At 40.2% G+C, this 13776-nt stretch overlaps 1 protein-coding gene across 1 annotated transcript in view; it reads right to left on the minus strand.

The window, feature by feature from the left end:
* Positions 1–1052: 1052 nt before the first annotated feature.
* The window catches only part of LOC113569027 (NLR family CARD domain-containing protein 3-like), a gene marked incomplete at its 3' end in the record, with an annotated part of 17210 nt that continues 4486 nt past the window's right edge, over positions 1053–13776 (minus strand). Inside the window, exons 4-7 of the mRNA XM_035523448.1 lie at positions 11325–13128; positions 8427–8597; positions 4247–4417; positions 1053–1132 (exon numbers count right to left, since the gene is read on the minus strand). Coding sequence (XP_035379341.1) covers positions 1053–1132; positions 4247–4417; positions 8427–8597; positions 11325–13128 — 2226 coding nt within the window. The remainder of the gene's footprint in view (positions 1133–4246; positions 4418–8426; positions 8598–11324; positions 13129–13776) is intronic.

The raw sequence follows: 13776 nt of genomic DNA on the forward strand, positions 1-13776 counted from the left end.
ATTTGTGGAGTGTTTTTATTGTACCTTTTGACATTTTTTAATACGTCAACATAGACTTCCTAAAAACACAAGGGCAACAATCACAAGGTTATTACTGTATTTCTAGACCAAACTGTTTTCTGCTGTTTCGTGTGCTCCCAGTTTTAGTTGAGAAAAATATTAGGAACATTATCTTCACTACATATAATGGTGTTATACTGTTTCTGACCATTCTGGTGCCCTACACACACCCAAACACACCCTGCTGCTACCACACTACAGTTACAGTGAAACTACAAACACTCCATAACTGCAGCCTGATAAGATTTAATAGACAGACTGAACTCAGGCATGCTAATAGAACACAGATTTGTACCTTCAGTTTCCAGAGTTGGCTCTGTCCTAGAACAACTCCCCCAGGTCATTGTGCCAGTGTTGGGTAGTGTAGTCTATTGTGTGGCTGTGTGTATCAACATACAGAAGATTACTGTACATTCACTGAGCGGATTTGAGCTTGTTACATCTACTACTGTATTTTCTTTTCCCTCTTCTGGTTTATGTTTAATGAAGACAGGTTTGGGGTGGAGCAAGTGTTGGGTTTGGTTTTTATTGTGGCTTATACTCCCCATAGAGACAGATGGCATGTTTGTAGATCTCTATTACTTTTTTGTAATAGTGGTTTGTGCTCAGAATAAAGTGTCTGTTGTGGTCTCTCCCCCTACACTGGCACATAACAGGGATGTATAAAGGTTGGTATCTCTCTCTAATCATTTGCAGCTGAAATAACCAGCAACTGAAGATGGCTGCCTCCAACACTCCTTTACCATTCATCAAACACTGTAAGATAATACTGATGATTTTCTTCATAATTTGTGAACCCTAAAGACGGCCATGTTACTATATTGTGTGGGATGTAGCTTGGACACATTAAAACTAGCATAACCATTGTATTAGAGTGTTGCTATGAACAATGCATTAAATAAGAGTTTTACACATTTCTTTTTTTTTTTTTAACAGAGCAGTGCCTTGACTCTCCCACTATTTGTATTTTATATAATTTCCCTGCAAAACACCTTCACTATTGTTTCTGAACTTCTGAGCCCTCCAGACATCTTGTGGTTTTAAGTATTTTCTGTGGTCAGTGTTTGTTCTCCTATATGGAGGAAGCAGAAAGACAAGGAGCACAGCAAGGGGTCCAGTGAGGAGCACATTCTATCAGTGGTGGTCACACACAGATAATAGTTCTGCCTCTCTAACACACACAAATATATCTGTCTGTCTCTCTCTCTCTCTCTATTTCACACACACAAACTCACAGATAATAGTTCCGTCTCACACTTACAAATAATAGATCTGTCTCTCTCTCTCTGTCTCTCTCTCTATTTCTCTCTCATACACACACACACACACACACACACACACACAGATAATAGTTGTGTTTCTCTCTCTCTCTCTCTCTCTCACACACACACACACACACACACACACACACACACACACACAAATAATAGTTCTCTTGCTCTCACGCACACACACAGATAAAAGTTCTCTCTCTCTCTCTCTCACATACACACAAATAATAGATCTGTCTGTCTCTCTCTGACTGTCTCTCACTCTCTATTTCAGACACACACACACACACACACACACACAGATAATAGTTCTCTTTCTCTCTCAAACACGTAGATAATAGTTCTGTCTCTCTCTCTCCCCATCTCTCTCTCTCACACACACACACACACACACACACACACACACACACACACACACAAATAATAGTTCTGTCTCTCCCTCACACACACACACACACACACACACACGTTTCAATCGAGGTGAAGCATTATAAACAGTAAATGAAACATATTTGTGTCAATCTGTGTAATAAATAAGATTTCAAACAGTAGTCATATTGGCTCTGAACTAAACAGTGTGAGGTCTGGTTTACTGTGTATAAACAGTAGTTATATTGGCTGTGAACTAAACAGTGTGAGGTCTGGTTTACTGTGTATATACAGTAGTCATATTGGCACTGAACTAAACAGTGTGAGGTCTGGTTTACTGTGTATAAACAGTAATTATATTGGCCCTGAACTAAACAGTGTGAGGTCTGGTTTACTGTGTATATACAGTAGTCATATTGGCACTGAACTAAACAGTGTGAGGTCTGGTTTACTGTGTATAAACAGTAATTATATTGGCCCTGAACTAAACAGTGTGAGGTCTGGTCTACTGTGTATAAACAGTAGTCATATTGGCCCTGAACTAAACAGTGTGAGGTCTGGTTTACTGTGTATATACAGTAATTATATTGGCCGTGAACTAAACAGTGTGAGGTCTGGTTTACTGTGTATAAACAGTAGTCATATTGGTCCTGAACTAAACAGTGTGAGGTCTGGTTTACTGTGTATAAACAGTAATTATATTGGCCGTGAACTAAACAGTGTGAGGTCTGGTTTACTGTGTATATACAGTAGTCATATTGGCACTGAACTAAACAGTGTGAGGTCTGGTTTACTGTGTATAAACAGTAATTATATTGGCCCTGAACTAAACAGTGTGAGGTCTGGTTTACTGTGTATAAACAGTAGTCATATTGCCCTGAACTAAACAGTGTGAGGTCTGGTTTACTGTGTATATACAGTAGTCATATTGGCACTGAACTAAACAGTGTGAGGTCTGGTTTACTGTGTATAAACAGTAGTTATATTGGTCCTGAAATAAACAGTGCGAGGTCTGGTTTACTGTGTATAAACAGTAGTTATATTGGCCCTGAACTAAACAGTGTGAGGTCTAGTTTACTGTGTATGAACAGTTGTTATACTGATCTTGAACTAAATAGTGTGAGCTCTGGCTTGTTTGCTGGCAAATAATTTCAGCACCAAATGTCCAGTTGAGGCCTGCAGAACATATTTACTGGGGGGACAGATGGGACCAGTGAACATCTTGTGGTGACACACTAAAATGGCCTTACAGCACAGAGGAATTTCAGGGTACACAAGTTAAGTGTATACTAAACTACATACATACTGTTTAATTCCTTATCAGATTATGACAATCACATGAAGTCAGTAAGGGAGTCATTCATTAACCCATAAGATTACATTTTGAATGAATCATCACCAATAAATCAAGGGTGTGGGTTACATAAACATAAATATTATTATCTGAGAAAGGTTCATTTCTGTCCAGCACTTAATATTTTATATCACTTACAAGTATCTTCCATTCTTTGATTCATACCCTTGATAAAGGTTGTATTTCAAGATTCCAAAAATTGTCTGTGGTTATAATTCTATGTTTAGTTATAATTCTACAAGTGGTTATAATTCTATGCTTAGTTCTAATACTACAAGTAGTTATAAGTCTCCCTGTGGTTATAATTTTACAAGTGGTGATAATTCTTGATGTATCTACATTCTGTAGTATCAAATAATGAATTATGGATGCAGAAATGTCAGAAATGTCTGAAGTTCTGATGTAATTACAAAACACCACACATGCTAGGTACCACACACACACACACACACACACACACACACACACACACACACACACACACACACACACACACACACACACATTTAGACAATATCCCACCCAAAAACACAAGGGAATCATGTGTGCTTGTAGAAGAGTCCTGTAATGTGTCTAGAACCTCAATAGTTCAGCTTTAAATGTTTTAATTAAGATTTTAAGGGCTTGTATTTGCAGAGAGATTAGAATGACTGATGTTTACAGTGTTTCCATACATAAACTAGATAAAATCACTCAGTGAAAATCTTACATTAGAACACTTCATTTTACAACACTATTGTTGGGAGTTTCTGAATATATTCATCCTGTAAGACATTTTACTAAATTTCTGCACTCAGGTGACCAAAAATGCAGCTTGTGGACAAAATGCCAAAGCACCTAGTTGAAGCAGCATTGTAATAAATACACCTGTACATGTGGACAAGGACTCATCTGTGTCTCCTCTTTACAATGTTATATTTCCCTTCTAGACTTGAATATCTGCTTATGCATCACAAATGTAACTCTTTGTCTCCACAGTGTGGTCATTTAATGAAATGCAGTGAGGTTTCAACAGAAAACTATATTTAGAAATATTTAGAGAAGAGAACTTTATAATATAATATAAAAATGTATATTTCCTTGCATTGCCTTGTCTGGCAATGTTTGTTTAATACTGTACTATAAGGGAGTTGACACTGACCTTTTTAAAATGCCTCTTTATTTACATTCAAAAATAGTCACAGAAACTCACCTGAGAATCTCCAGTTTACAGTGTGAACTCTTCAGTCCAGCACAGAGCTGCTCCACTCCTGAATTCTGCAGGTCATTATTATTCATCTCCAGCTCTCTCAGTGAGTTTTCTGTTTGTAGAACTGATGTGAGAGATTTGCAAGACTCTTCCGTGAGACCACAGCCAGATAGTCTGTAAAAGATTAAATACAGTAAATAATGTAGTTCAGTCAGAGGATGATGAATTAAAAGATCTGAACTGCTAATAAAAATGTAAAGAAGAGTTTGAAAGGTCTGGAACACACCGATACATTTTCAGCCTTTTAATTTTACAAACACAGCAACATTTAACACTACTGTGTCTTCATCAAAGACAAAATGGATAAAAACATGACAAATAACATTCATTAGCAACCTAAAACAGATGAACAAATAATGGATGGTTGGTTCATAAGTCAGTGAATGGCAGTTACCATAATCAGAGTCCAAATATCAAAATATCCCACCCCTAACACCATAACAGGAAACAGAACAACATAGATCTCATTCAATGTTTCACAAATACAAACACATTAATATACAAACCGAAAATATTGTTGGCAGACACGCAGAGTAGTGATTATGGAGAAATAAACACTGCAGTATTGATTATGGAGGAATAAACACTGCAGTAGCGATTATGTTGGAATGAACACAGCAGTAGTGATTTTAGAGGAATAATCACAGTAGTATTTATTATGTAGAAATAAACACTGCAGTTTTGACTATGGAATAATGAACACTGCAGTAGTGATTATGGAGGAATGGACAGAATGCAGAGAGCAGAATCTTTTACTAGTGTTTACATTCCTGTGCTCACACTATGAGTCACTGATCATGAAACATTCTCCTGTGCCTTTGCTTTTCCCAGTGAGGTCCTGAGTTCTGTCTGTGTGGTGCACCAAGAATCCTGGAGGCTTAATAGCTGAGTCAGGGACCCCATCAGTCAGTCAGGTGTGTGTGAGGCAGACCCCATCAGTCAGTCAGTTCTGACTCTCTCACACACACAAATAATATATCTGTCTGTCTCTCTCTTGTGGTGACACAATAAAATATCCTTACAGCACAGAGGAATTTCAGGGTACACAAGTTAATACAGTGGTAAAACCACTATTATAGTGTATAATAAACTATAAACTGTTTAATTCCTTATCAGATTATGACATTCACATGAAGTCAGTCAGGGAGTCATTAATTAACCCATGAGATTACAATTTGAATAAATCTTCACCAATAAATCAAGGGTGTGGGTTACATAAACATAAATATTATTACCTGAGAAAGGTTTAATTTCTGTCCAGCACTTAATATTTTATATCACTTACAAGTATCTTCAGTTCTTTGATTCATCCCCTCGAAAAAGGTTGTATTTCAAGATTCCAAAAATTCTACTTGTGGTTATAATTCTATGTGTGGTTATATTTCTACATGTAGTTATATTGCTACATTTGGTTATAATTCTACATGTGATTATAATTCTATGTGTGGTTATAATTCTCAGTGTGTGGTTATAATTCTCAGTGTATCTGAATTATGTAGTATCAAATGATGAATTATGGGTGCAGAAATGTCTGAAACAATATCGCTACTTCACACAACTAATTTATTCACTAAAATCAACTATTTACATTAACACAAAAAAACAACTAAACAAGTCAGCAGAGCTGTGGTGCTACAGTGAGAGTGGACACAGCCGACACTACAGCAGACCTGTGGAGCTACAGTGAGAGTGGACACAGCTGACACTACAGCAGAGCTGTGGGGCTACAGTGAGAGTGGACACAGCTGACACTACAGCAGAGCTGTGGGGCTACAGTGAGAGTGGACCCAGCCGACACTACAGCAGAGCTGTGGGGCTACAGTGAGAGTGGACCCAGCCGACACTACAGCAGAGCTGTGGGGCTACAGTGAGAGTGGACACAGCCAACACTACAGCAGAGCTGTGGGGCTACAGTGAGAGTGGACACAGCCGACACTACAGCAGAGCTGTGGGGCTACAGTGAGAGTGGACACAGCCGACACTACAGCAGAGCTGTGGGGCTACAGTGAGAGTGGACACAGCTGACACTACAGCAGAGCTGTGGGGCTACAGTGAGAGTGGACACAGCTGACACTACAGCAGACCTGTGGGGCTACAGTGAGAGTGGACACAGCTGACACTACAGCAGAGCTGTGGGGCTACAGTGAGAGTGGACACAGGTGACACTACAGCAGATCTGTGGGACTACAGTGAGAGTGGACACAGCTGACACTGCAGCAGAGCTGTGGGGCTACAGTGAGAGTGGACACAGCTGACACACCAGCAGAGCTGTGGGGCTACAGTGAGAGTGGACACAGCTGACACTACAGCAGACCTGTGGGGCTACAGTGAGAGTGGACACAGCCGACACTACAGCAGACCTGTGGGGCTACAGTGAGAGTGGACACAGCCGACACTACAGCAGAGCTGTGGGGCTACAGTGAGAGTGGACACAGCCGACACTACAGCAGAGCTGTGGGGCTACAGTGAGAGTGGACACAGCTGACACTACAGCAGAGCTGTGGGGCTACAGTGAGAGTGGACACAGCTGACACTACAGCAGAGCTGTGGGGCTACAGTGAGAGAGGACACAGCTGGCTCCTCTGTCTCTGTCTGTTGTGTTCACTCTCTTCCATGTCCTCCTCCTGGACACTTTCACCATCAAGTTCTTCTGTCTTTTCTCTCTCCTGCTGTCTTCTTACTAAAGAAGGTTGCCATGGCAATAGCATTACTCTTTCTCTTCATCCTGGTTGTTTTCTGTCTCTCTATACTAAATGTAAATGAACAAGCAGGAGTATTTTATATTCTAACCATTTCCTTAGATTTAAGGAAGCTAACATTAGCCTCATTAGCTTTGTTACAGTACATCCAGTGTGACACACACACACACACACACACACACACACACACACACACACACACACACACACACTTCACTCCTTCTCTCCTTCTAATCTCCTGATTACTGATTACTGTGTCTTGTGTGTCTTTCTTTCTCTCTTGTAATTAAGTCCACAGGTTCACTCGTCCAGTGCTGAACATTGTTCCTCACTACTGTGTTCAGATGTCCTGAGTTTACTGTCAGCTGTCTGCTCAGTTTCTCTCTCTGCTGACTCCACGTCGTCTACCATCACTGTTCTATTTTAGTTTGATGTCTCTGGCTTGATGAAAAAATTAGCAGCCAACATTCACTCCTAAGTCAAGCTAATATGACGTTAGCATGAGGTATCTAGGTGTAGTAACCAACAATATACTGTAACTTGGCAAGCTTAAGGTTACTAATATTAGCCAGCTACATGTTTCATAAAAACACCTGTGGAGGGAGATCACAGGTTTATCTTAAGGAATAACCAATAAACCTTTCAGGTCTATTGAATGAATATTAACTTGTTGCGTTCTTTCCTCCAGCACGGCTGTCAGTTCAGCTCATCTGAACATCTGTTGAACAAACGGTGTAAATCATAATGAGAACAGGGTCTCCCACCCATAAACGCAAGGGAATCGTGTGATTGTAAAAGTGTCCTGTAATGTGTCCAGAACCTCAATGGTTCAGCTTTAAATGTTTTAATTAAGATTTTAAGGGCTTTTATTTGCAGAGAGATTAGAATGACTGATGTTTACAGTGTTTCCATACATAAACTAGATAAATTCATTCAGTGAAAATCTTACATTAGAACACTTCATTTTACAACACTGTTGTTGGAGTTTCTGAATATATTCATCCTGTAAGACATTTTGCTAGATTTCTGCGCTCAGGTGACCAAAAATGCAGCTTGTGGACAAAATGCCAAAGCGCCTAGTTGAAGCAGCATTGTAATAAATACACCTGTACATGTGGATGAGGACTCATCTGTGTCTCCTCTTTACAATGTTATATTTCTCTCATAGACTTGAAAATCTGCTCATGCATCACAGATGTAACTCTTTGTCTCCACAGTGTGGTCATTTAATGAAATGCAGCAAGGTTTCAACAAAACTATATTTAGAAATATTTAAAGAAGAGAACTTTATAATATAAAAGTGTAAATTTCCTTGCATTGCCTTGCCTGGCAATGTTTGTTTAATACTGTACTATAATGGAGTTGACACTGAGCTTTTTAAAATGGCTCTTTATTTACATTCAAAAATAGTCACAGAAACTCACCTGAGAATCTCCAGTTTACAGTGTGAACTCTTCAGTCCAGCACAGAGCTGCTCCACTCCTGAATTCTGCAGGTCATTATTATTCATCTCCAGCTCTCTCAGTGAGTTTTCTGTTTGAAGAACTGATGTGAGAGATTTGCAAGACTCTTCATTGAGACCACAGCCAGATAGTCTGTAAATGAGTAAATACAATAAATAATGTAGTTCAGTCAGAGGATGATGAATTAAAAGATCTGAACTGCTAATAAAAATGTAAAGAAGAGCTTGAAAGGTCTGGAACACACTGATACATTTTCAGATTTTTAATTTTACAAACACAGCAACATTTCAGCATTACTGTGTCTTCATCAAAGACAAAATGGACAAAGACATGACAAATAACATTCATTAGCAACCTAAGACAGGTGACCAAATAATGGATGGTTGGTTCATAAGTCAGTGAATGGCAGTTACCATAATCAGAGTCCAAATATCAAAATATCCCACCCCTAACACCATAACAGGAAACAGAACAACACACATCTCATTCAATGTTTCACAAATACAAACACACTAATATACAAACAGAAAATATTGTTGGAAGACAGGCAGAGTAGTGATTATGGAGAAATAAACACTGCAGTAGTGATTATGGAGGAATAAACACCACAGTATTGATTATGGTGGAATAATCACTGTAGTGTTTTTCATGGAGAAATAAACGCTGCAGTAGTGACTATGGAGTAATGAACACTGTATTATGATTATGGAGGAATGAACATTGCAGTAGTGAATATTAGTGTATGAACATTGCAGTACTAATGATGGTGGGATGAACACTGCAGTAGTGATTATGGAGGATTGGACAGAATGCAGAGAGCAGAATCTTTTACTAGTGTTTACATTCCTGTGCTCACACTTTGAGTCACTGAACATGAAACATTCTCCTCTGCCTTTGCTTTTCCCAGTGAGGTCCTGAGTTCTGTCTGTGTGGTGCACCGAGAATCCTGGAGGCTCAATAGCTGAGTCAGGGACCCCATCAGTCATTCAGGTGTGTGTGAGGCAGACCCCATCAGTCATTCAGGTGTGTGTGAGGCAGACCCCATCAGTCAGTCAGGTGTGTGTGAGGCAGACCCCATCAGTCAGTCAGGTGTGTGTGTGAGGCAGACCCCATCAGTCAGTTAAGTGTGTGTGAGGCAGAACCCATCAGTCAGTTAAGTGTGTGTGAGGCAACTATCTCATGTCTGCTGTTGACATGAAATGTGTCCCTGGAGTTTGTCCTTCATGGACTGTATGTGTGCAGTAAAATACTGGGGAGAAGAGGATGGTTCACATGTTTCAGTTGGATCAGAACTGACTCACTTCTCCTGCACTGCTTGTGTGAGGACTCAAGGACTTCTGACTTTTTGTACAAAAGAACTGATGCAGTCAGTTTCACAACTGTGCTTACATGCATTTGAGTAGAGCCAAATAGTAATACTTTCTGAAATTCATTAAAAAACGTTCAACTGTTCACTCAAATTATGCTGATTATATGATTTGTAAAGAAAAGCATTGTATTAAACTTGAGAGAAATGCAAAACAATCATTTTCACTAGTGGTCTGAGATATTGGTCCCACTGTATGTGAGCAACAGTAGTAGTCTGCTACAATTTTAGGTGAGTGACAGTAGTAACAGCATTAGCTTCTGGGAGACTCACTGCATGTTACACTGATCACACAGAGCTGTGAACGTCACTGCATGTTACACTGATCACACAGAGCTGTGAACGTCACTGCATGTTACACTGATCGCACAGAGCTGTGAACGTCACTGCATGCTACACTCATCATTTTACATTTATGGCATTTAGCTGACGCTTTTATCCAAAGCATCTTACAATTATGACTGAGTACAACTTGAGCAATTGAGGGTTAAGGGTCTTGCTCAGGGGCACAACAGTGGCAACTCAGCAGCGGTGGGGCTTGAACCAGCAACCTTCTAATTAAAAGTCAAGTACCTCAATCACACAGCACTGAAGGTGTAGTACTGGAATCAGTTGCTGTTAATGATGTTAGTTTATTTTGACTTAAACTTATTTACAACTAGATTATGACAAATTGCCTTGGTAAAATATTTAAACAATGAAAATGTTTCAGATGAAGTCATATTAACACCTACACCTTTATATAGTGTTTCAGATGAAGTCATATTAACACCTACACCTTTATAAATGTGCCCAATCACCATCATCGGCTCTAAAGAAAACCTGTGATAAAGTTTGAAAACTGCCATCAGTGTGAAATATATATATGTGTGTGTGTGTGTGTGTGTGTGTGTGAGTGTGTGTGCATATGTGTATACATTGGTTATGCTCATCCTTGTGCACTTTTCTCTGTATTGGTCAGTAGTGATTGAACTGTAATGTTGATCAGAAAGCTGAACTGATAGTTCATATTTGAACCCTTTTGTATGTTACACTGTGTGGTGTGGTGTGTGTGTGTGTGTGCGCGTGTACACACTGATATTTCGTACTTGAACACTTCTGTATGTTACACTGCAGCACATTTTCTCTGGCTGTTTTACTAAGAGTGTGAACTATAAACAAACACTGTTGGCCACTGTTTTAAATGTAGGACCATTCTCAATACACAGGCACACAACTACCCATGACATCAAATATCATTTAACCATCATTAATACATTTAGACTAATGAATGACTGGACAGTGTTACTATATTCCAATGTTCCACAACTTTATGGTTTAACTTAAGCACCTGGTGATGGGATCTCTCTATCCTGCTCTCTCTCTAATGTTCCCTCTCTCTCTCTCTCTCTCTCTCTCTCTCTCTCCTTTTCATTTTTCACAGAAGACCTTCTGAGTCAAGAACATCCACTGCCTGCTACACCCACTGTTCATCTCTAAATGAAAATACTCACAAGGCTTTTCTGGATGCTTTGACCACTGGCAGCAGTCTCAGTAGACATTCCTCTGATGGGTCATATTTCCTCAGGTCAAACTCATCCAGCTCCTCTTCTGAGTTCAGCAACACAAACACCAGAGCTGACCACTGAGCAGGAGACAGTCTGGCTCCATGGAGACTACTGTTACCTCCTCTGCTCAGGTATGTTTGGACTTCCTGCACTAGAGAATGATCATTCAGTTCATTCAGACAGTGGAAGAGATTGATGGATTTCTCTGTAGAGGGACTGTCACTGATCTTCTTCTTGATGTACTTGACCGTTTTGTCTCTGCTGTGTGAGCATCTTCCTCTCTTTTTCAGTAGGCCTAGTAAGAGAGTCTGATTGGACTCCAGTGCTAGACCCAGAAGGAAGCGAAGAAAAAGGTCCAGGTGTCCATTTTGACTATGTAAGGCCTTGTCCACTGCACTGTTGAGGAAGACACACATTGGGGTTTTGAAAATACTGAAAGATCCAGAGTCTTTCTGTTGCAGCACATTGGTGTTGGTGGAGATGAAGGAAATAAACACATATAAAGCAGCCAGAAACTCCTGAACACTCAGATGTACAAAGCTGAACACCTTCCCCAGCTGTAGCTCAAACTCCTCTCTGAAAATCTGAGTGCACATTCCTGAATACACTGTCATTTCTCTGACATCAATGCCACTGTTTCTCAGGTCTTCCTCATAGAAGATCAGGTTGCCTTTTTCTAGCTGTTGGAAAGCCAGTTTTCCCAGTGCCAAAACATTTTTTCTCATGTGACGTGGGTGAGTGGGACCTTTTTGTCCTTTCATACTTTGTCCATATTTTTGATCCTTGTGTCTGAGCTGAAAGATCAGGAAGTGTGTGAACATCTGAGTCAGAGTCTTGGGGATCTCTCTAATCTCTGCTTCACCTAACATTCTCTCTAGAACAGTGGCTGCAATCCAACAGAAGACTGGAATGTGGCACATGATGCAGAGGCTTTTTGACGACTTCATGTGTGTGATGATTCTATTGGCCAGGCCCTGATCACTGATTCTCTTCCTGAAATACTCCTCTTTCTGTGGTTCACTGAACCCTCTTACCTCTGTTACCTGGTCAACACACTCAGGAGGGATCTGATTGGCTGCTGCTGGTCGAGAGGTTATCCAAAGGAGAGCAGAGGGAAGCAGATTCCCCTTGATGAGGTTTGTCAGCAGCACATCCACTGAGGTCGACTCTGTTACATCCCACAATCTCTCATTGTTCTGGAAATCTAGAGGAAGTCTACACTCATCCAGACCATCAAAGATGAACAGAATTTTGTAGTTTGTATAATGTTTAGGTTTTAATTCAGATGTTTCTGGGAAAAAGCGATGAAGAAGCTCCACCAGACTGAACTTTTTCTCCTTCATCAAATTCAGCTCCCTAAAAGGAAGTGGAAATATGAAGAGAACGTCCTGATTTACGTTTCCTTCAGACCAGTCCAGTATGAACTTCTGCACAGAGACCGTTTTGCCAATTCCAGCCACTCCTTTAGTCAGCACAGTTCTGATGGCTTTGTCTTGTCCTGGTAAGGGTCTAAAGATGTCACTGCATTTGATGGATGTCTCCTGTGTTACTGGTCTCCTGGATGCTGCCTCAATCTGTCTCACCTCATGCTCATTATTGACCTCTCCACTCCCTCCCTCTGTGATGTAGAGCTCTGTGTAGATCTCATTCAGAAGTGCTGTGGTTCCCTGCTGTGAGATTCCTTCATGAATCTTCTGACATTTGTCCCTCAGTTTGGATTTGAGCTTTCTGTGGCAAGCAGGGGCCAGTTCTGATAAAAGAGGAAGACAACAGAACACATGATAATCTCTTTTAGATTCATTCATAAAATACTCATTACAGGAGTTACAGGAAAATAGATAAACAGATTGTTATAAATAGATTGTTTATTCCTGCTAGATTGGGCATGAAACTTCCAGTGGTAAATCTTAGTCAATTCAGGGACTGACAGCCTTAAATTTCAAGATTAACAGACATTGTATTATACATTATTTTATTGATAATATTTACTGGTTATCAATAACACCAAATGGTCAGTAGTTAGAAACCAGCTGAGGTTCCACCACACACACTGGTAACCATCACCTGACTGAGGAGATCTACAACCCAGACTGGACAAGGGGGGGGGGGGGACAACCTGTGATCTGTGAGATAGGACCTGTGTTCTAATGTGATCTGTGAGATAGGACCTGTGTTCTAATGTGATCTGTGAGATAGGACCTGTGTTCTAATGTGATCTGTGAGGTAGGACCTGTGTTCTAATGTGATCTGTGAGGTAGGACCTGTGTTCTAATGTGATCTGTGAGGTAGGACCTGTGTTCTAATGTGATCTGTGAGGTAGGACCTGTGTTCTAATGTGATCTGTGAGGTAAGACCTGTGTTCTAATGTGATCTGTGAGATAGGACCTGTGTTCTAATC

The sequence above is a fragment of the Electrophorus electricus genome, assembly GCF_013358815.1.
Source record: "Electrophorus electricus isolate fEleEle1 chromosome 5 unlocalized genomic scaffold, fEleEle1.pri SUPER_5_unloc_8, whole genome shotgun sequence".
NCBI lineage: Eukaryota > Metazoa > Chordata > Actinopteri > Gymnotiformes > Gymnotidae > Electrophorus > Electrophorus electricus.